Source organism: Moschus berezovskii, chromosome 22 (genome assembly GCF_049115385.1).
Source record: "Moschus berezovskii isolate FMDL1 chromosome 22, NW_MosBer_1.0, whole genome shotgun sequence".
In the NCBI taxonomy this organism is placed as follows: domain Eukaryota; kingdom Metazoa; phylum Chordata; class Mammalia; order Artiodactyla; family Moschidae; genus Moschus; species Moschus berezovskii.
The window spans coordinates 15,808,527-15,831,271 of record NC_142481.1 but is presented as its reverse complement, the minus strand read 5'-3'; the positions used below and the strand labels follow the sequence as shown (position 1 = coordinate 15,831,271).

At 44.3% G+C, this 22,745-nt stretch overlaps 1 protein-coding gene across 2 annotated transcripts; it reads right to left on the bottom strand.

Moving 5' to 3' along the window:
* Window positions 1–542: 542 nt before the first annotated feature.
* Window positions 543–18,522, bottom strand: LOC148774359 (uncharacterized). Of its 2 annotated transcripts, XM_088830485.1 has the most exons (6): window positions 18,415–18,522; window positions 12,944–13,111; window positions 9,131–12,006; window positions 7,391–7,662; window positions 2,756–6,709; window positions 543–2,689 (listed from the first exon to the last, which is right to left on the bottom strand). In XM_088830485.1, exons 1-6 carry the CDS (start codon window positions 18,520–18,522, stop codon window positions 543–545), a joined length of 9,525 nt encoding a protein of 3,174 aa, XP_088686611.1. The 2 variants fall into 2 exon arrangements, with proteins under 2 accessions (XP_088686611.1, XP_088686610.1); XM_088830484.1 differs by having other exon boundaries at window positions 543–6,709.
* Between the last annotated feature and the right edge of the window lie 4,223 nt (window positions 18,523–22,745).

Below are 22,745 nucleotides of genomic sequence, written 5' to 3'. Positions count from 1 at the left end.
ACTCATGTAGGGATGTGAGAGTTGGACCATAAAGAAGGCTGAGTGCTGAAGAATTGATGCTTTAAAATTGTGGTACTGGAGAAGACTCTTGAGAGTCCCTTGGACTGCAAGGAGAATAAACAAGTCAATCCTAAAGGAAATTAACCCTGAATATTTATTGGAAGGTCTGATGCTGAAGCTCCAATCCTTTGGCCAGCTGATGCAAAGAGCAGCAGAGGATGAGATGGGTAGATAGCATAATTGACCCAATGGACATGAGTTTAAGCAAACTCCAGGAGATAGTGATGAACAAGGAAGCCTGGAGTGCTGCAGTCCAGTGGGGTCTCAAAGAGTTGGACACAACTTAGTGACTAAGTTACAACAAATTTGTTACAAATGAGAAATGTCATTTTATTTAGTATGTATTAATATGTTTCTGGAGCTGAATGAAAAGGAGTCCATATATATCCTCACCTTAAAGTGGGTACCAGGTAAGGAGACTTAAAACCTGTGGCCGGGTCTTATTTTCCAGTAAGACCCCAGAGTCTTAATAGTCAACCAAATCAGAGAGTGGGGGTAGGGATGTTGGGCAGCCTCTCCCTACAGTAAGGATTGACTCTTGGTAGCCTTTTCCAGGCAAGTTGTAAGAATCCATACTGGGCAATGCCCGTGGGTTGAATAGTATGCACTCTGTTCTGCCCAGGCAAGGGCACAACATTCCGGAACTCAAGGGGACCTGCAGGGGCACAAGAACTACCACACAACACATCGGAGAGTAACCGTTCACCAGGCACCAGCTCCCTGATCCTTGCAGCGTCTTCATAGATGGTCTGCTGTGGTTGGAGTCTCTTTCTCTGCAGCAACTCCAGTAGCAGCCTCTGGACTCGGGGGGACTTGAGCTGGTACAAGTCCATGAGACGTTTGAACTGTTCCATCCACGCAGCACTGTCTCTCGCGTATCGCTTCTGCAACATCCGCAGAACATGGTACAAGGCCACAAACGTCTCCCATTCTGGGAGCTCTTCCTTGTCTTTAGAGACAGGCTGTGCCTTCTTTTCCAGCTGGGGCAGCTTGAGGGCCCGACCTTCACCCTTCAGAGCCCTGAGATCATTCTGAAACATCAGTGCCAGAGTTTGGTTTTCCACAGAAGCATGGACACCTGTGAAAATATCTCTTGTGGCAGGATGAAAGTGTTGCATTCCCACCTCTTGGAGAACATGGGATAACTGCTGTGCCCGTGCACTCCTGTAAGGCTCTCCTGAAAGAAGCCAAGTTAAAGCCTTTGGATCTTGAACCCTGTAGGTCATTGATGGTAATACTGGTGTAGGGATGGGCCGGGACTTTGCCTTGTGAAATGTGGGGAGCTCACTTCTTCTCCCCAAGGCTCGGATGTCCAAGGACTCTTTATCCACAGAGGGATAGACGACTGTAGGAACATTCTTTCTGGTTTGATAAAGGTGCTTCAACTTCTTGACAGCAGTGGATAACTGCTGTACCTGCTCCTTCCTATAGGACTCAGCTAAGGGATGCCAACTGAGATCCTGTGTGGTCTGAGTCCTGTTAGTAGCTGACAGTAACACTGGCTCATGGATAGGGAATGGCTCTCCCCAGCTCTCCATTTCTTTCCTTCTGATTGGAGGGATCGCTTTTATGTATACTGGGCTCAAAGCATCTTTATAGCATACTGATATGTCTCTGTGACCTACCTGTAGGTTTTGCTGGAGGCGTTTAGCCACAGCTTTAAGACTGTACAGATGTGTCTGTTTCAAATATCCCTTTGAAGTGAGGTGCTTGAGGAGTTGGCTCAGTCTATGGAAACTGTCCCTTGAAAGTTGTTCTCCTGCTTCCAGTCTTATTAAGACATTACTAATCCAGTCCTCATCTGGGGAATCAAGCCTTTCAGCTGGCATAGAGGTAAGGGATGGGTACAGGGCTGGGGCTGGAGCTGGGGTTGTGGTTGGGGTTGGGGTAGGGGCAGGGGCCTGGCCCTCAGTCTTGCCCTTTTGAGAATCCTGAGACTTTAAGAACCATTTCCATGTGCCATCTTTGGGCCTGCGTTGAAGTTTCTGTGATTCTCTGATAGTTTCAGGTAAGTGGGACTTTGGCTTGTGGAGGCCTTTTGGGATCTGGGTCTCCATTCCCACGACTTGTAAAAATATGCCCCTGCCTTTCTCCAAGAGTCCATCCTCTCGTCTTCCCCATGACGTTGTCACAGGATGTGCTTTACGAAGTTGACTTTCCTGTCCTTCCAAATCGAAATGATGCCCTAACACTTTCAGGAGCATTCCCTTTTCTTTTCCCAGGGCTACAGGAAATGGTGTTTTGAGGGGGCTCTTCATAATTGTTGGCCTTATACTCTTATCCCTAACTGTGGGACTTACCTGTCCATAAAACAGTCTGTCTTTTTTAGGAGCCATTTTTTCTTTAGCTGCGCGCTCCCTTTTCTCAGCAAGAACCTCACTCACCGTCGCTGGCTTCGATAAGTTCACTCCTTCCTTTGGGAGCTCTGTTTTCCATACTCTCTGCTTTACTGGGAGCACTGCCTCTGTAAGTCTTCTCAGCTGTTCCTTCTCTTTACTCATACTCTCCTCATCCTTCTGTCCAGCCTTCTTTTCCTCCTCTTTCTTCTCTGTCTTCTCCATTTTTTCTTCTTCCTCCTCTTTCTCACTCAGATGCTTCTCCTTGCTCAGCCTCTTCTCACTCAGGCCCTCTTCCTCCTCTTTCTCACTCAGCCTCTCCCCCTCCTCCTCACTCAGCCTCTTCTCCCGACTCAGACTCTTCTTCTCACTCAGACTCTTCTCTGTTTCACTCAGATGTTTCTCCTCACCTAGGCCCTCCTCTTCCTTCTCACTCAGACTCTCCTCCTCACTCAGACTCTCTTCCTCTTCACTCAGACTCTCCTCCTCACTCAGACTCTCTTCCTCTTCACTCAGACTCTCCTCCTCACTGAGGTCCTCCTCCTCCTTCTCCATGTGTGGGTCCCCACCTTCCTCCTTGCTGAAGAACTCCATCTCTTCCTCATGTGGGCCCTCTTTTACCTTCTTATTCAGCTTCTCTTTCTCCTGAGTCAGTTTCTTTTCCTTTTTCCTTATTTGGGTTGAACTCTTTTTCTTATGCTTTCCAGCCAAGCCCTCCTCCAATTCCTCTTCACTCAGGCTTACTTTCTTTTCCTTCTTCTTCATTAGATATTTCCCTTTCTCTTTCTTGGGCAGAATCTCCTCCTCCTCCTTCTCCTCTCCTTCAGGGAACCTCTCCTCATCTATCCTCTTCTTAGTTGGAGCTTCCACCTCCTTCTGCATCAAACTCTCTGATAAGCCTTCGAATAGTATGTCTCTGATATTCTCTAATAACCACTTTACCTGGGTCTTTTCTGGTTTCTTTTCCTTGATTATCTTTAGAAGCTTCTTCAGCTGCTTTTTTCCTAATAGATTGTGCTGCTGGGCCTCCTTTAACATACTGTCTACCTGGGTTTTATCTAATAGTATATTTTCCTGGACCTTCTCTAATAACCTTTGGTCTTCCTCCAAGCTCTCTTCATCGGTCAGTATTCTCTCTTCAGTAGCTAGTCTGTCGTCTTCTAGTTTTCTCTCTTTCTGAACCAGCTGCTGCTCTTCTCTGGTTATTTCCCCTGGTTCTTTAGAAAATTCCCACCTCTGGCCATCAGTTTCACTCATTTCCAAAGAAAACAGTTGATCTTCCTCAGGTATTCCTGTTTCTTTCAATGGCACTCTACTCATTTCTCTAATTATTTTAGCCAGGATCTGCATCAGGTGACTCTCTTTCTTCCTTATATCTTTTTCTCTGGAACTAGTCTCTCTTCCTTCAGAACTAATCCCCACCCCCATATCCAGTTTCCTCACTTCCTGTATACTCTCTTGAATTCTTTTCTTTCCTTCCTTAGCAACACCCATCTCCTTGGCCATAACATCATAGGCCAGTTTCCCCTTTTCTTCAATAGTTTCTTTCTCTTCTTGAGTTGCTTTTTTCTTTCTCTTAGTTACACCAATTCCTTCCCTGGCTATTGCCCTTTCTTTCTCGGCAATATGCCTCTCTTCCTTGCCCATAATACTATCTTCCTGAATCAGTCTTTTCTCCAAAGCCCTTGCCTGTCTTTGCTGGGACTTTTTCTCCATTTCCCTGGTTTCTTTCTTCTCTTCTCCGGACAACCTCTCTTTTCCCCAGGCCCATTGTTTTCTTTGCTCACTCTCTTTCTGACCCCGTATTGTCTCTTTCTGGGCCTGTTTCTCCTCTGGTAGGGCTAGTTTTTTTGTGTGGGCCCAATGTTCTTTTTCCTTGCTGATTTTCTTCTTTTTTTCCATGACCCATTTCTCTTCTTTTAGGGACACTTTCTCAGTTTTCTCTCTGCTTTTCTCTTTTGAGACCAGTTTCATTTTTTCCTCTGCTGCTTTCTCTACTTTTGGAGTCAAGTTTTCCTTTTTCTGATCCCATCTCTCTCCTTCCTGGGCCTGTTTCTCTTCTTTCAGTGACAATTTCTCCATTTCCCCAGCCTTTCCCTCCTCTCCTAGGTCCACTTTTTTCCCTGAGATCTGTCGTCTCTTTTTCTTGGTTATTTTCTCCACTTTCTGGGCCCCTCCCTCCTTTTCCCAAGCTTTGCTTGCCCGTTTCTGGATCTGTTCAACTTCTTGTTGTGACAGTTTCTCCTTTTCTCCAAATATTTCCTCCTCTTTTTGGTTCAGTTTCTTTCTTTTCCTGGCTAATTGTTTGTCCTTGGCATCTTCCTCCTTTTCCTTAGCCTGCCTCTCCTCGTCTACTTTCTCCGGTTTCTCAACTTGCTTTTCCTTTTCTTGGATTTGTTTCTTTTTACGGGCCTCTTTCTTCTCTATCATGAATGATTTCTTCTTTTCTCGGATCAATTTCATCTCTTGCTTTACCAAGCCGTGTCTTTTTAATGTCCGTTTTCCCTCTTTCCCAGACAGTCTTTTCTCTTCTTTAGACAAATGTTCCTCTTCCTGGGCCAGTTTTTCTCTTTCCCAGGCCTCTTCTTCATCACGTTTCTCCATTTCCCCCATTTTTTTCTTTATTTTGCGATAATTTTTCATCATTTTTTCAATTTGTTTCTCTAGTTGCTGGATTATTTCCTCCTTCTCCTGGGTCAGCGCCTCCTCTTCCTCACCCAGCTCCTCCAGGTCCTCATTGAGCTCCTCCAGTGCCTCAACCAGCTTCTCCAGTTCCTCACCCAGCACCTCCAATTCCTTTCTCAGCTCTTCATCTTCCTCACTCAGCTCCCCGTCTTCCTCACTAAACTCCTCCTCTTCCTCCATCAGCTCCTCCTCTTCCTTGCTCAGCTCCTCCTCTTCCTCCATCAGCTCCTCCTCTTCATGGAGCAACTTCCTCTCTTCCCAGATAGGCAACCCTTCTTCCTGGGCGTGCCTGCCTTCTCTGTGGTCCAGTGTAACCTTCTCCCAGTACCTTGTCCTTTGTCCCAGGGTGACCTTTACCCCTTCCCAGTTCACCGTCTTTCCTTTTCCTAGTAGTACCTCTTCTTTCCCAGTTCCCTTCTTTTCTCCTTGGACTAACTTCTGCTCTGCCTTGGTCAATTTCTTTTGTGAGATGGATGATATTTCTCCCTCCTCAGCTCTTTTTACTTTTTGAAGAATCAATTTTTTGTCCTTGGTCAGTTTCTCTTTTTCCTGCATTAATTTCAAATCCTGCTTACTCAGTTTTCTTGCTTCCCCAGTTATTTTCCCTTTTTGCATAGCTAGTGTCTTTACTTCTTGGAATCTCTTTTTGTCTGATACTTGGTCATCATCTAAGTAAGCAACTTTCTTTTTCTTGACTTTAGAAGACACCTTGCCTTTCTTTAACATTTTTTTAGCTCTTTGTTCTTCTTGTTCTCCGGGTCCTACTGTCTTTTCTTCCTTGACAACCTCTGTAACCACTTCTGTTACAACAGGTGTTTCTTCCATCTCTATGTCATCCAGTTCTGATGAGTCCTCTAAAAGAGGACAAATCGCCTGGAAGAGATCCCAGCTGGGCTCTTGGGGAGCAAGTATTGCCTGAGCCCAGTTCACCAACTCTTGACTCAGATCCCTTAACATTCCTGGATTGAAACTTGCTATCCTTGAAGTCACAAGATTGCAAATGTCATCCCGCCAAGATCTGGTTTCTGATTTAGTCGTGCGGCCAGGCATCCCAAATAAACCATGACCATCCTTTCTGAATACCTTCGTTGCATCTTCTTCTTGCTCAGCAACCTGTATAACCTCTTTCTGGGGCTCTTCTGCAGTTGTTTCTGGAATTTCCTTCAATTTTCTCTTCTCTTTCAACTTCACACTTACTTTGTCAAGGTTTTTTTTCATTGCTCTTTCCCAAAGCCTTTTCAGGTTTTCTTGTCTCTGTGCCTTAGGGATCACCTTTCCATAATCTCTCATGTCCTGTTGATCTATGGCCTTCATAACTCCCATGGCCTCCACTGCCTCTCTGGCCTTCACTGCTTTTTTGATCTCCAAGGCTTTTGTGGATTCTGTGACTTTTGTGGGTTCTGTGACTTTTGTGGCCTCCAACACAACCTCCTTTGATTCAGCATCCTCTTTGGATGTGACTGGGATGAAAGTACTTAGCGACAGGTCTGGCTCTGAGGCAACATCCTGAATGTCGATTTGATCTGATTCCTTGGCTTCTGTCTGTTCACCTTCATGCTCTAAAGTCACCAACACAGGGCTCAATTCTGTCTCTCCCTGCTTCCTGGAAACTTTCATGTCCTTTTTAACTGCAGAGATATTGGGAGAAAAGTAATTGAGAAAAACACAGAGGTCCTGCGTGAGATCCTCTGACACACCCAGTTCAATGAACTGCTGTAAAAGGTAACAAAAAGTGTAGGCGACAAAAGCTTTATGACCCAGAAGTGCCTGCTGTTTTATCCCAATTTCCATATCCCTAAAGAAATAAGACCTTGGTATTTGTTGTGGGAAGATCCCCCAGAGAAGGAAATGGCAGCTCACTCCAGTATTCTTGCCTGGGAAATCCCATGGACAGAGGAGCCTGGCAAGCTACAGTCCATAGGGTCCCAAAGAGTTGGACAGGACCGAAGTGAGTTAGGACAGCACAGCACAAAGAAATGAGACCTTGATGTTTGTCGTGGGAAGATCTCCTGGAGAAGGAAATGGCAACCCACTCCAGTATTCTTGCCTGGGAAATCCCATGGACAGAAGAGCCCGGCAGGCTACAGTCCATGGGGTCACAAAAGAGTCACACACAACTTAGTGACTAAACAATAAAAACAAATTTGTTATTGGGTAGATCTTTCCCAGAAAGGTTACTTTCTGTGAAAGAGTCCTTACTTAAGTCTGTCACCACTGGTATCTTTTTATATAACTTGGGCTTATTGACCCTGCCTTTTGGTGCCTTAAAGTGGGCCCCAAATATACCCTATATGTCACCCCATACATACTGAGATTTTTGCTCTTTGTCATAACACGTGTCATTCTTTGCTGTGGTTTGGTGATCTTTGCAGGTTCTGACCAAATTTTGGGTATTTGTCCATCAGGGGCCTCAGGTTCATGATCCCTTGATATAGCTAAAATCAAAGGAGGTTTCTCCTCTCTGTGTGACAAGGTCAGGTTCTCATTTAACCGCTGCTCCACCTGAGTAAGCAGGTACTGGATACTACTAGCTTGAATTCCCAGCAGCTGGTCCAGAGAGATTTCTCCAATAAAGTCTTCCCTACAAAAGTCAAGGTAAAACAAGGATTATACTGAGCCATCAATAAAACAAAATTAGAGGAAAAGGAGGAGAAGAAGGAAGAAGAGGAAAAGAAGGTAGTGGCTTAAGGATAGTGGAAGAGGCAGGGCTAAAGTAACCGTCTAGGACAGAGTAGTTCAAGGTAAAAGATGGATAAAGAGGTAGAAATCTACAACAGCAAGGAATAGAGTAATCAGAGTGACCCAAGATGCTTCTTTAGTTGGGAGATTTGGGGACTTGAGTCTTGAAGAATCTTAAGAAGTGAGGAAATGATGGAAGAGCAGGCTACTCAATGGACAGAAAAAGAGGGTGTCAGCTACAAATTGCCACTTGCCAAGGACATGTGCCATCTGCCTCTACAAGGATTAAGTCATGTACAACTGTGGCTGTTGACCTTCAACACACCCTGAACTGTGTTCAGGAGGTGGAGATCAGGAATAAGGCAGTCTGCTCTGGAAAAACTGGCAGAACAGATCTTTAGATAGTTAAATATTTTCAGGAACTGATTTTATGTGCCCAATTCCTTCTTTTTTCTTTTTTGAACTTTTACTTTTTTATTGGGATATAACCAGTTAACAATGTTGTGATAGTTTCAGGTGAACAGCAAAAGGACTCAGTCATACATATACATGTACCCATTCTCCCCCAAACCCCATCCCATTCAGGCTGCCACATAACATTGAGCAGAGTTCCATGTGCTATACAGTAGGTCCTTGTTAGTTATCCATTTAAATACAGCAGTGTACATGACCATCCCAAACTCCCTAACTATCCTTTCCACCCAGCAACCATAAGTTCATTTTCTAAGTCTGTGAGTCTCTTTCTGTTGTGTAAGTTGGATCATTTGTATCATTTCTTTTTAGATTCCACATATAAGGGATGTCATATGATATTTCTCCTTCTCTGTCTCATTTACTTCATTCAGTATGACACTTGCTAGGCCCATCCATATTGCTGCAGGTGGCATTATTTCATTCTTTTTAATGTATGAGCCCACTTCTTACATCTCCTCATATCTAGAAAAGCACCATATTCCTTCATGGTGACATCTGCTCCTTGTGACTAGCAGAAACCTTCTGCAAAAATATGTGCTTGATTGTGTGAACTCCCCCTTCACCAAAATCACATATATATTGACCTCCCCCTGCCCCCTGCCACCCATCTCTTTGGAGCATTTTCTCAGAAATATCTGAAATGCTGTCACAGCTTGAGCTATGATCCTCATTTTTGCCCAAATAAAACAACTCATGACTCTCATGTTGTGCTTTTTTTTTTTTTTTAAGTTAATAAGGGATAGACAGTGTGTGTGTGGTCGGGGGGGAAGCAAATAGAAACAAAGAACACAGGCAGAGAAAAGAACAGAAAAAGTTGTGGGAAAAGGAAAAGAAGCAGTCAGATTTTGAAGGTTAGGAACCAGAAGGAGCAGAAGGGAATAAGGTCACTGACTTACTGCATTTCCTGGAGAGCATCTCGTCTCTTCATCAGAGCTATCAGCATGCTCTTAGTTTGGATGCCCGTGACTCTTACCATAAGGTGTAAGGCCTTAGCCCGCACATTTTTATCACTGTCCATCAATCCCACAGCCAGGGGAATCGCAAAGAGACGGCTCATGAAGCCTAGCTTCTCCAATCCCTCCCAGGCTGTCTCCCGGACCTCTGGATTAGAATGAGTTGTGTCTTCCATGAGGCGACAAGCAGTCTCAGAATGCCACCTTGGAGATACTTGATGGGAGGCAAAAATCTGTGCCAGGATACTGATATATGTCTTGTATTGCTCTATAGAACAGTAAGCTGTGAGGTTGAGGATGGTCTCAATTATAGTATTGATAAGTCCTTCATCCAGTTTTCTTCCCATCCAATTTTGACTGGCCAAGTTTACAAGAATATCAAAGAAAGTTTGTTTCCCCAGCATGGGTTTTTGGTCTGGTTTCCTTTTTGAGATTTTCTGTTTTATTGAAGTCACAGGTGACAGTGCCTGACTTCTGCTGAGTCCAGTCATGTCCCAGTCCTCATCTTGGTAGGATAGGTGGAGATCACTGTGCAAGAAGACGGGGGTACCCTCAGGCCAAAGGCGGGCACGGATCACTGAGTTGGGGATGTAGCCATCTGGAGGAAAGGGCCAAGGCCGCCCTTGACCAAAGAAACGCCATAATATCTGGTAAGGTTTCAACCCATCCCAGCCAGCCAGTCGTAACTGAGGAGGAACCACAAATGGGGGACGATCATGCTTGGGAGTAAGAATAGGAAAATCAATATACTTATCTTCCAAAAAATGCAATGTGGGTCCCTCCTGCATCCCAGGGGACTTAGACCTCTCTTCCTCCACAACATGGGGCACAGTATGGTCAAAGGCAATCATCCGCTTGTTAACAAGGGCCTCTAGCCCCCGTAATTCCTGTGACCCTTGACCAAAGTAGACAAATTTGGGTACAAATATTTTTTCAAATGAAAAGAAGAAGCTAGGCAGGAAGGGTTTAGGGGCTTCTTGTATGTCATCTGCATTGTTCAGGAGAGTTAGGTGAATCAGCTGGGCTGGAGGGAGCAGTTTTAAGCAGGATACCAGGTAAACACTCTGGTTGAAAGTCAAAAGCAGGTCACCCCGGTCATTGGCAAAGCAGAGTGGGCCAAAATGTAAAGCAGAGTCCAACTCAGTTATGAGTTTCCCATGGAAGTCCCAGATCCGGACTGAGCCGCCAGTGTCCCCTGTGACAAAAAGTTTCAGGGAAAGGCAAACATCAAATGAAGTGATGGCACGCTGGTGCAGGCATTTTGTCTCTTTAAAGTCAGATCTCTGCTTTGATCCTGGAGATGTCAGAAAGTCCTGATAACTCCAGAGACGCCAGTGGTGGTTCTCAGTGATGGCACCCACAGAACCTGGCAAGAGTATCACGTGTTTTAGGGGGCAAACACAGAGAATTTTGCTGACAGGCTGCAGGACTACCCTGTTCCCCTGCAGCACAGCTTCTGTCAGGTATACAATATTATCCATGCCATAGGAACAGAGCAAGGAGTACTCCTGGGGACCCTCCAGGGTAGACAATGCCAGGACTGCCCCAGAGTGAAGAATCTCTGCTACTCGGGCACAACTGTAGTGGGAGAGGATTCTCACAGTGCCACTGTCATGCCCACTGAACATCACTCCTACAAGGCCCTTACCCAAATGGTACTGCCCATAGGCCAGGCATCTGACTCTATCCCCAAGGTTTACTGAAGGACACATAAGATACTTGGCTGTGCAAGGAGAGCGTGTTGTATCAAACACCAGCACCTCTGAACCATCTGTTGCCACAAAGAGCTCCTCTCTGTGTGAGTCATAGGCCCAAGCCACAGCCTTATCCATGACAAGTAGAGGCCAGGTGATAACCAGGAGATCTCCCGTTACTGGAGACAAGAAGCGCAACAGACCATCCTTAGTGGCACATAGGATCCGAGTCCAATTATGGCCACAGCAGACCCGCCGCACCTCCTGGGGAGCAGAACCACAGACATTGAAGAGGCTATAAAAGTAGGGCAGGTGATATAATGAGAAAGTGTGGTTAGTCTGGCAGAAAAAGGTGCTGTTATCAATGAACTGCAGTCTCTGCATGTTCTTGTCAACATCCAGCTGCCGCAGCAAGTTCCCAAAGGCAAGGTTCCATTCCTTCACGACACCTTCACCACCCGCCGTTAGTAAGGTATAGGTCTCTGACCGGCTTTGGATACATATCACTGATGAGGAATGAGCCTGGAAGCTGTGGAGGAAGTTACCTCTGTCTAGACCCCAAGCATGGATTTCTCCATCCTTGTTTCCAACATAGAAGTAGCCATGAGATAAACAAGTGAAGGAGCAGGTGATGGTGGAGCCACTGTTGATAGAAGTGAACTTCTTCACCTCTTCCAGCTGGCCCTGACCTTGGTGGGTGAAGACTCTCACCTTATTCTCACAATGAGCCACCAGGAAGCCTGGGGGGCCATTCAGGGAAAAGCCCTGAACAAGCTCACCACCAGGCATAGGCACAGTTTGGGCCATTTGCAGGCCCCTGCCATATGGCAAGATAAACCAGGTGACCACAGCCCCCAGGGTACCAGAGAGAAGCATCTCAGTTTCTGAGTCATAGCTGAGGCAGCTGATGGAGAAACGACAGGGGACCATACCCAGAGATATGAATCCTTGATGGTGATCCCCAAAGAGCCGCAGGCGCATGTCATCACAGTAAGCAATTAACATGTGATAGGGAGCTATGTGGACCATTGCTTGGATGGGTGGCACTTGAGCCATCACATGGAACTTTATCTTTTTTATCACTCCTTCCATTTCTGCAGCTTTTTTCTGTATCCAGAGTACTGCCTAGAAGAGGATGAGAGATGAAAGCCTCACCATGGAGGAAGCCTACTCCCCAATGTGAGGGGTAGATGGACCTCCCTGGTGGGCCAGTGGCTAAGGCTCTGCGCTCCCAATGCAGGGGGCCTGAATTTGATCCCTGGTCAGGGAACCAGATCCCACATGCCACAGCAAAGATCAAAGATCCCACATGCTGCAACTAAGACCTAGCACAGCTGAATAAATAAAAATTTTAAGTGAGGGGTAGAAAAATGTTGAATGTTTAGATCCCTTTTTCCTCTTGTGGGTCTAAGAAAAGACTGAATAGCTTGACTTTGGGAGTTTCCTGATGCTAGGAATCAGGTGTGTGATAGAAGTGCTATGCTTAAGGCTCTTTCCTTGGCCTTTAGCCTACTTTATGGGGAATGTGAATTCTCTCAACCTGATGACTAGAGGGGAAGAAGGATCACTGCATCCAGGTCAGATGGGTATTACAATGAGCTAGCTTAGAATCCCCTCAGCATCCTGAGATGAGGGCAGTTTAAGTATGATGCATGTAAAGTGGATTAAGAACGAAATAGGGGATTTCCCTGGTGGTCCAGGGATTAAGAATTTGCCTGCCAATGTAGGGGACATGGGTTCATTCCGTGGCATGGGACTATTCACATGCCATGGGGCAGCTAAGCCTGTGTGCCACAAATATTGAGTCTATGCTATAGAGCCCACAAGCCACAACTAGTGGGCCTATGCAGCGTGACTGCTGAAATGTGCGTGCCCTAGAGTGCATGCTCCGTGACCAAAGAAGCCACTTTAGTGAGAAAGCCGCTCACTGCAACTACAGAGTAGCCCCCATTCATCATAATTGGAGTGAGGCTGAGCCCAGCAACAAAGACCCAGTACAGCCAAATAAATAAATACAATTAAAAAAAAAAGAATGAGGGGGAAAAGGATGAGATCACTTTACCTGCATTTGTTTTGAATACAGTTCCACCCAGTTTAAGGAGACAAAATAGTTGTCATCAATGGAGTAGAAGCAGATGAAAGGTTTGCTCTCAGGATGGTGAGACTCTTGGCATAGAATCTCAGCCCAGTCGCTCAGCATCTTCACATCACCCTCTGTTTTTTCATCAACCTGAGAGATAGGAGTGACCTGAGATAAGAGGGTTGAGTCCCCACATACTCATTCATTTAATGAATATTTATTGAGGGATTAGTGGAAATCTGTTCTTTCGCTAACCAACATTTATTCACCCTACTTCTAGAAAGCACAACTGGGGGAGCTGTCCTCTCCTCCCTCACCCTCAGAATGCATTCTAATTCATCAAAGTATCTGCCAGCCTTTCTCACCAAAGTTCTGTAAGAGAAGTAAGCCCCAACACCCCAACATATCTATTCTATATAATGGGTATTAATTCTTCCCTATGCATCTGGAATGCTACTAGTTATGTACCATCCTTAAGAGAACTGAGAAAATACCCCTTCAAATCATTGTCTGTGTCCTGTGGGTCAGATGAGGTACCACCTTTGAGAAAGGCTGGTGGTATGTTTGTGACAGACACTGGGGATATGATGCTGAGCAAAAGAGATACGGGCTAAGCTCTTAAAAGATGAGTCCGGTGGAACAGATGCTAAGCAAACAACTAACGCATGACTATATGTATGTATGTATGTATATATGTATGTATGTATGCTCAGTCGCTCAGTTGTGTCCTACTCATTGCAACCCCGTGGACTGTAGCCCGCCCGACTCCTCTGTCCATGGGATTTTCCTGACAAGAATACTGAAGTGTGTGTCATTTCCTCCTCCAGGGGATCTTCCCAACCCAGTGATCAAACCCGTGTCTTCCATGTCTCCTGCATTGACAGGCAGATTCTTTACTACTGAGCCTTCTAACAAATGACTATACGAAACAAAATCTTCAAAAGAAATACAATCCTATATGAGAATGACAAAAGAACTCAACCTTGGCAAATATCTCTCCCTGTCACAGTTGGACCCAAACTTTAAAGTTCCTGCCTGCACCCAGAGGACCACTCCTGTCACAATCACAGACATGATACATAGCCTCTGGGAAGCTCATGCTTCACACACGTGGAATGCCCACCGTGTGTGCCAACTAGACCCTGTGGCATGCACCTCCTTCACTATTCTCATATGCATCCATGGAGAACATGTTGTTGACAACACAGGTAGCTGTGCTTCAGCTCTAATATTCTGAATTCTGACCTAGTGGAGTGGGTGTGTGTGCACATGTGGGCACGCACTTCACACAAACGCGTCTCTCAAGAGAATTTTGTTTCTTTTCAACATGTTACATAGTACAATACACACTACCTTCTAGTGACTGTAGCATCTTCCTAGGATATATATCCTTCTTTGTATAAGGATATCCTTATAACAAGCATATATGAACTCCTTATTCTAAATAACCAAAGCTGAGGCTCAGTAAGTTTACTTTGGAAGTCCCTCTTCTCAGCAGACACTCATGCTATACCTGCCTCTTGAACAATCGTCCATGACTCTAACTCTCCAAGTCTCTCTACATTAGAATGTGCATTATGACCACCTAGGCTGGCCAATGAAATACTCAAATTCAGTTCAGTTCAGCTCGGTCAGTCATGTCCGACTCTGTGACCCCATGGACTATAGCACGCCAGGCCTCCCTGCCCATCACCAACTCCTGAAGCTTGCTCAAACGCATGTCCATTGAGTCGGTGATGCCATCCAACCATCTCATCCTCTGTCGTCCCCTTCTCCCACTGCCTTCAATCTTTCCCAGCTGCTGCTGCTAAGTCACGTCAGTTGTGTCCGACTCTGTGCGACCCCATAGACAGCAGCCCTCCAGGCTCCCGTCCCTGGGATTCTCCAGGCAAGAATAATGGAGTGGGTTGCCATTTCCTTCTCCAGTGCATGAAAGTGAAAAGTGAAAGTGAAGTCACTCAGTTGTGTCCGACTCTTCACGACCCCATAGACTGTAGCCTACCAGGCTCCTCCATCTATGGGATTTCCCAGGCAAGAGTACTGGAGTGGGTTGCCATTGCCTTCTCCCTCTTTCCCAGCATCAGGGTCTTTTCCAATGAGTTAGATCTTTGCATCAGGTGGCCAGACTATTGGAGTTTCAGCTTCAGCATCAGTCCTTCCAATGAATATTCAGGACTGATTTCCTTTAGGATGGACTGGTTGAATCTCCTTGCAGTCCAAGGGACTCTCAAGAGTCTTCTCCAATACCACAGTTCAAAAGCATCAATTCTTCAGTGCTCTGCTTTCTTGATGGTCCAGTTCTTACATCCATACATGACTACTGGAAAAACCATAGCTTTGACTAGATGGACTTTTCTTGGCAAAGTAATGTCTCTGCTTTCTAATACGCTGTCTAGGTTTGTCACAGCTTTTCTTTCAAGGAGCAAGCATCTTTTAATTTCATGATTGCAGTCACCATCTGTGGTGATTTTGGAGCCCAAGAAAAAAAGTCTCTCACTGTTTCCACTGTTTCCCCATCTATTTGCCATGAACTGATGGGACCAGGTGCCATGATCTTAGTTTTTTGAATGTTGAGTTTTAAGCCAGCTTTTTCACTCTCCTCTTTCACTTTCATCAAGAGGCTCTTTAGTGCCTCTTCACTTTCTGCCATAAGGGTGGTGTCATCTGCATGTCTGAGGTTATTAATATTTCTCCTGGCAATCTTGATTCCAGCTTGTGCTTCATCCAGCCCTGCATTTCTCATGATGTACTCTGCATACATGTTAAATAAGCAGGGTGACAGTATACAGACTTGACATACTCCTTTCCCAATTTATAACCAGTCTGTTGTTCCATGTCCAGTTCTAACTATTGCTTCTTGACTGCATACAGATTTCTCAGGAGGTAGGGAAGGTGGTCTGGAATTCCCATCTCTTGAAGAATTTTCCACAGTTTGTTGTTATCCACACAGTCAAAGGCTTTGGCATAGTCAATAAGGCAGAAGTAGATATTTTTCTGGAACTCGCTTGCTTTTTCTATAATCCAGCTGATGTTGGCAATTTGATCTCTGGTTCTTCTGCCTTTTCTAAATCTAGCTTGAACATCTGGAAGTTCATGGTTCAGGTACTTTTGAAGCCTGGCTTGGAGAATTTTGAGCATTACTTTGCTAGCGTGTGAAATGAGTGGAATTGTGCCATAGTTTGAACATTCTTTGGCATTTCCTTCCTTTGGGATTGGAATGAAAACTGACCTTTTCCAGTCCTGTGGCCACTGCTCAATTCTCCAAATTTGCTGGCATACTGAGTGCAATACTTTAACAGCATCATCTTTTAGGATTTTAAATAGCTCAGCCGGAATTCCATCATCTCCACTAACTTTGTTCATAATGATGCGTCCTAAGGCCCACTTGACTTCGCATTCCAGGATGTCTGGCTCTAATTGAGTGATCACACCATCATGGTTATCTGGGTCACTAAGATCTTTTTATTTTTGTATAGTTCTTCTGAGTATTCTTGCCACCTCTTCTTAATATCTTCTGCTTCTGTTAGGTCCATACTGTTTCTGTCGTTTATTGTGCCCAAATTTGCATGAAATATTCTCTTGGTATCTCTAATTTTCTTGAAGAGATTTCTAGTCTTTCCCATTCAATTTTTTCCCTCTATTTCTTTGCACTGATCATTAAGAAGGCTTTCTTACCTCTCCTTGCTATTCTTTGGAACTCTGCATTCAAATGAGTATATCTTTCCTTTTCTCTTTGCCTTTAGCTTCTCTTCTTTTCTCAGCTATTTTTAAGGCCTCCTCAGACAATCATTTTGCCTTTTTGCATTTCTTTTTCTTGGGGATGGTACAGTGTCATGAACCTCTGTCCATAGTTCTTCAGTCACTCTGTCTATCAGATCTAACCCCTTGAATCTATTCGTCACTTCCACTGTATAATTGTAAGGGATTTGATTTAGGTCATACCTGAATGGTCTAGTGGTATTCCCTACTTTCTTAATTTAAGTCTGAATTTTACAATGAGGAGTTCATGATCTGAGCCACAATCTGCTCCCTATCTTGTTTTTTCTGACTGTGTACAGCTTCTCCATCTTCGGCTGCAAAGAATATAATCAATCAGATTTCGGTATTGACTGTCTGGTGAAGTTCATGGGTAGATTCAACTCTTGTGTTGTTGGAAGAGGGTGTTTGCTATGACCAGTGCATTCTCTTGGGAGAACTCTGTTAGGCTTTGCCCTGCTTCATTTTGTACTCCAAGTATTAATACTTCTTTACTCAAAATGCCCATCTTGCCTGTTGCCTACATCCACAGAGGCTTTGAAACTGTGCTGAAGCCATTATCCACAACTCAGAATCTCTGTCCCCCTTAAAATTCTCATTGTCAGATCTTTGTATGTTCTGAGAGAATACAGACAGCTGGAGAACTTCAAGCATGATTCAGGGACAGCTGCAGAGTGGAGAGGATCAAGGTGTCTGATCATGATCTTCCCTCTTCATTGAACCAGAAACCTCATTTACACACCCTTTATCCCTTAGTTAATCACCATTCCTCTCCTCCTTTCCAGACTTCGTGTACAAATAATTTACTCATTCAGCACTGGCAATGCTCATCTACAGAAGAACTCTAAAAGAAAAGGATATCTTAAGCTCAAACAGTGTATCTGTACCTAGCACTACTGTTACCTACTCTGTGTCAATCCCCATTCCTTGCTCTTCCTCCTCCTTCCATCCCAATAAAACTTGGAACTTGATTAAGGTGATCATGGACTCAGAAATTCTGGAGAGTGGTACTGACGCTGAAGCTCCAATACTTCGGCCACCCGATGTGAAGAGCCGACTCTTTGGAAAAGACCCTGACGCTGGGAAAGCTTGAGGCAAAAGGAGAAGTGGGCGACAGAGGATGAGATGGTAAGATAGCATCACTGACTCAATGGACATGAGTTTGAACAAACTCCAGGAGATAGTGAAGGACAGGGAAGCCTGGTGTGCTACACAGTCCACGGGGTCACAAAGAGTTGGACATGACTTAGCAACTGAACAACAGTGACAACAGAGTGGCACCATGGTACTTCAAGGCTGGCACAACCCTGTGCTCTCTGACCTTCTCTCTTCTACCTACTTTTAATTTAAAGCTAGAAGTGTGGCAACTATCTTGTACCCTTTATGACAGTAAGCTGAATACTAAAGAGGTTAAAAAAAAGAGTAAAAAGGAACATGATTCTTTGACACAATGTAAGACAAAGATGCCTCCTGCTTGTTTAATCCATTTAAGGCCATTTTCTGGTTTTCATTTAGCTTTTGCAGAACATGTTCTAATTATAACTAACATTATCATATTAATCTAGACTTGGGAGTTGTTTAGGGCTATGAGAGGGCCCTTCCAAAGTGGCTCACATGTTGCTCATGCCACAGGCTGCCTTGGCAGGGATAGGTAATTAGTCCGAGCCCACCATGTGCTTATCTCTCATATACTTCACCTGTTTATCCTTCAGGATGTCCTTTAAGAGGGGTTTCAAGTCCTTCCACTTAGGAATAAGTCTGGGTGATGCTGATGTTCTTATGATATCCCAGCACTTAAAAGACATCTTGGATTATAGAATCTGTGGAAGCAAAAGTGACTGAATTACAGTGTCTGCTGTCAGACTGGAAAATAAGGAAACTGAGAGAGGGAAGAGCAACAGGGAAACTTAGAGAAGGGGAGAAGCAAAACTAGTCCTTTAGAAACAGGAGAAGCTCTTATTTCAGAAAGATATGGGCCTGGACTTCCCTGGTGGTACAGTGGATAAGAATCTGCCTGCCAATGCAGGGGACATGGATTCCATCCGTGCTCCAAGAAGATTTTACATGCCGAGGAGCAACAAAGCCCATGCGCCATAACTATTGAGCCCATGCTCCGCAATGAGAAGCTGCTGCAGTGAAAAGCCCACACACTGCAGCTTCAACTAGAGAAAGTCTGAGTGCAGCAGCGAAGACCCAGTGAAGCCAAGAAAAAATAGGGGTCAGAGTGAACTACTGATACTTGCAACATGGATGAATCCCCAAAACATTATATAACATATACTGTTTGATTCCATCTATTATATGAAATTCTAGAAAGGAATCATTGAACCTATAGGGACAGAGAGCAGGTGAGTGACAACTTGGGGCTAAGAATTTGGGGGATTGCCTGCTACTGCTACTGCTAAGTCACTTCAGTCGTGTCCGACTCTGTGTGACCCCATAGACGGAAGCCCACCTAGGCAGGGGTAAAAGGGAACATCTTGCAGTGATGGAAATGTTCTATATCATGAGTTTGGTAGTTGTCACATGGGTATATAAATTTGTCAAAACTCACCAAAACATACACTTAAATGGGTATACTTTCGTGCATGCAATTTATACCTAAATATAACATTACTCTGCCAACAAAGGTCTGTCTAGTCAAGGCTATGGTTTTTCCCGTGGTCATGTATGGATGTGAGAGTTGGACTGTGAAGAAAGCTGATCGCCGAAGAATTGATGCTTTTGAACTGTGGTGTTGGAGAAGACTCTTGAGTGTCCCTTGTACTACAAGAGATCCAACCAGTCCATTCTAAAGGAGATGAATCCTGGATGTTCATTTGAAGGACTGATGCTAAAGCTGAAACTGCAATACTTTGGCCACCTCATGCGACGAGTTGACTCCCTGGAAAAGACTCTGATGCTGGGAAACGTTGGGGGTGAGAGGAGAAGGGGACGACCGAGAATGAGATGGCTGGATGGCATCACTGACTCTGTGGACATGAGTTTGAGTGAACTCCGGGAGTTGGTGATGGACAGGGAGGCCTGGCGTGCTGTGATTCATGGGGTCGCAGAGAGTCGGACACGACTGAGCGACTGAACTGAACTGATGGTTTCTAAAAAAAAGATAGGAATGAAGTAGGGGTTTTTATTAAATCTACCATAGGAAAAATGTAGCAAAAGCAAGCTGTTAGGTGAGCTTAAGTGAGTCAGTTGTAGCACAGGTATAACAACATAGGAGCCCGGCTTTCCAGCCCTCCTGCAACTCTCTTCATTGGCATGCTCATTTCTTAAGACATGATTTTGTAGACACAACTGTGTCTATCCTCATCACAACTGAAACCTTCATGTATGTGAAAGTCACTCATCTGTTCAACATAGATTCACTCAGTGTTCATTATATGCCAGGCTCTGTGCTGAGAGCTAGAGACAGAGCAGTGAACAAGAATGTTTATCTGCATGCATGGAGTTTACTGTCTAACACAGAAGGCAGACACTGAACAAGATGCCAGACTAAAATAAGCTGAAAGTCTCCCACTACAAACTCCTTAGAGATTCTGGGTAGAATAACAAGTAGCTCAATTCCAGGAGCAGAAATGAAGAAAGGGTTAGGGAGAAAGACACAACAATAAGTGCAAACTGCTTCTGTGATGATCCTGAAAAGGTGTAGTTTTCAGAGCCTCAAACTGACCCTAATGGCTGAGAATTAGGGTAGTAATGCCTTGGCTAAGAGAGGAGAGAGGACTGGGGCCATGAGAGAGAGGGACCCAGATCCTTGCTGGTGGTCCAGTGGTTAAGAATCTGCCTGCCCTATGTAGGGGACACAGGTTCGATCCCTGGCTCAGGAAGATCCCACAACTAAGCCCATGAGATGCAACTACTGCAGCCCATGTGCCTAGAGCTCATGCTCTGCAATAAGAGAAGTCACCGCAATGAGAAGCCTGTACGCCTCAATGAAGAGTAGCCCCCGTTCCCCATGATTAGAGAAAGCCAGTGTGCAGCAACAAAGACCCAGCACAGACAAAACTAAATAGATAAACAAATAGAAAAGAGAGCTAGGGACCCAGAACTGAGACTCCTCCATTACCTTGGAGAGTGATACTTCCACAGACAGAGCTGGTTTATGACCAGCTTCATGAAAGCTTACACACCTTGAAATCTCTTTTAGATGCATGAGTTGAGAATGTACACACCTCCATATTCAGGAGTTAACTGAATGGGTATCATCAAGCTCTCCAAATAATTCTCTGACAGATTATCTCCCAAAGAAGAGAAGGAACGAGAAATACCACAGAGCATACAAATAATTCTTTCTAAAGAAATTATTTAAAATATGCACCTGAGAGGGTAATGAGCTACAGGGGTTACAAAAATCTCCTTTACAAGGTCTTAGCATGCTCTGCATAGATTATCTGACATCTGCTGTTCTCAAATGAAATTCCCAGAACATTGAAAGTCATATTTAATATTATGTTATAGGTATATATTAAAAAATCTAAGGAAACCACCAAAAACAAAGAAGCAAATAGACTGTGTGATTCAACCAGGGGGGAAGGGGATAGGAAATAAAAGAAATATAAATCAATCCAATAGGGGAAATATAAGACAAAACATAAGAAGGAAAAAAGAGGTCATGTAAATAGAAATACGGTGATAGAAACAAATCTAAACATGTTATTATCATAATAGGTACAGACTAAACTCTTTAGGTAAAAGACAAATTTTCAAACAAATATTGTATATTAATGCATATATATGGAATCTAGACAAATGGTACTGAGCCTATTTGTAAGGGAGCAGTAGAGACACAGACATGGAGAACAGACTTGTGGACATGGTGGGGAAGGAGAGGGTAGGATGAATGGAGAGAGTAGCATTGAAACCTTTACATTATCATATGTAAAACAGATTTCTTTTTTTTTTGCTGTATGACACAGGGAACTCAACCCCATGTTCTGTGACAATCTAGAACGGTGGGATGGAGTGCAAGGTTGGAGGGACGTTCAAGAGGGAGAGGACATCTGTATACCTATGGCTGATTCATTTTGATATATGGCAGAAATCAACACAACATGGTAAGGCAACTATCCTCCAATTAAAAATAAATAAATGTTTTAAAAGACAAATTTTCAGATTATATTTTTTTAAAAATGAATAAAGTATATTTGTATGCTGTTAATAAGAAACAAATCTAATATTTAAAAACATAGAAGCTTTCAGTTCAGTTCAGTTCAGTTCAGTTCAGTTCAGTTCAGTCGCTCAGTCGTGTCCGACTCTCCGCGACCCCATGAATCACAGCACGCCAGGCCTCCCTGTCCATCACCAACTCCCGGAGTTCACTCAAATTCATGTCCACAGAATCGGTGATGCCATCCAGCCATCTCATTCTCCGTCGTCCCCTTCTCCTCCCGCCCCCAACCTTTCCCAGCATCAGAGTCTTTTCCAGTGAGTCAACTCGTCTCATGAGGTGGCCAAAGTACTGGAGTTTCAGCTTTAGCATCAGTCCCTCCAATGAACATCCAGGATTGATCTCCTTTAGAATGGACTGGTTGGATCTCCTTGCAGTATAAGGGACTCTCAAGAGTCTTCTCCAACACCACAGTTCAAAAGCATCGATTCTTCGGCGATCAGCTTTCTTCACAGTCCAACTCTCACATCCATACATGACCACGGGAAAAACCATTGCCTTGACTAGACGGACCTTGGTCGGCAAAGTAATGTCTCTGCTTTTTAATATACTATCAAGGTTGGTCATAACTTTCCTTCCAAGGAGCAAGCGTCTTTTAATTTCATGGCTGCAATCAGCATCTGCAGTGATTTTGGAGCCCAAAAAAACAAAGTCTGACACTGTTTTTCCATCTATTTCCCATGAAGTGATGGGACCAGATGCCATGATCTTTGTTTTCTGAATGTTGAGCTTCAAGCCAACCTTTTCACTCTCCTCTTTCACTTTCATCAAGAGGCTTTTGAGTTCCCAGCATATAAGTTAAATAAGAAGCTTTAAGTATCACTATTACCATGGTATTCTGAAAATCATCTAAAAACAAGA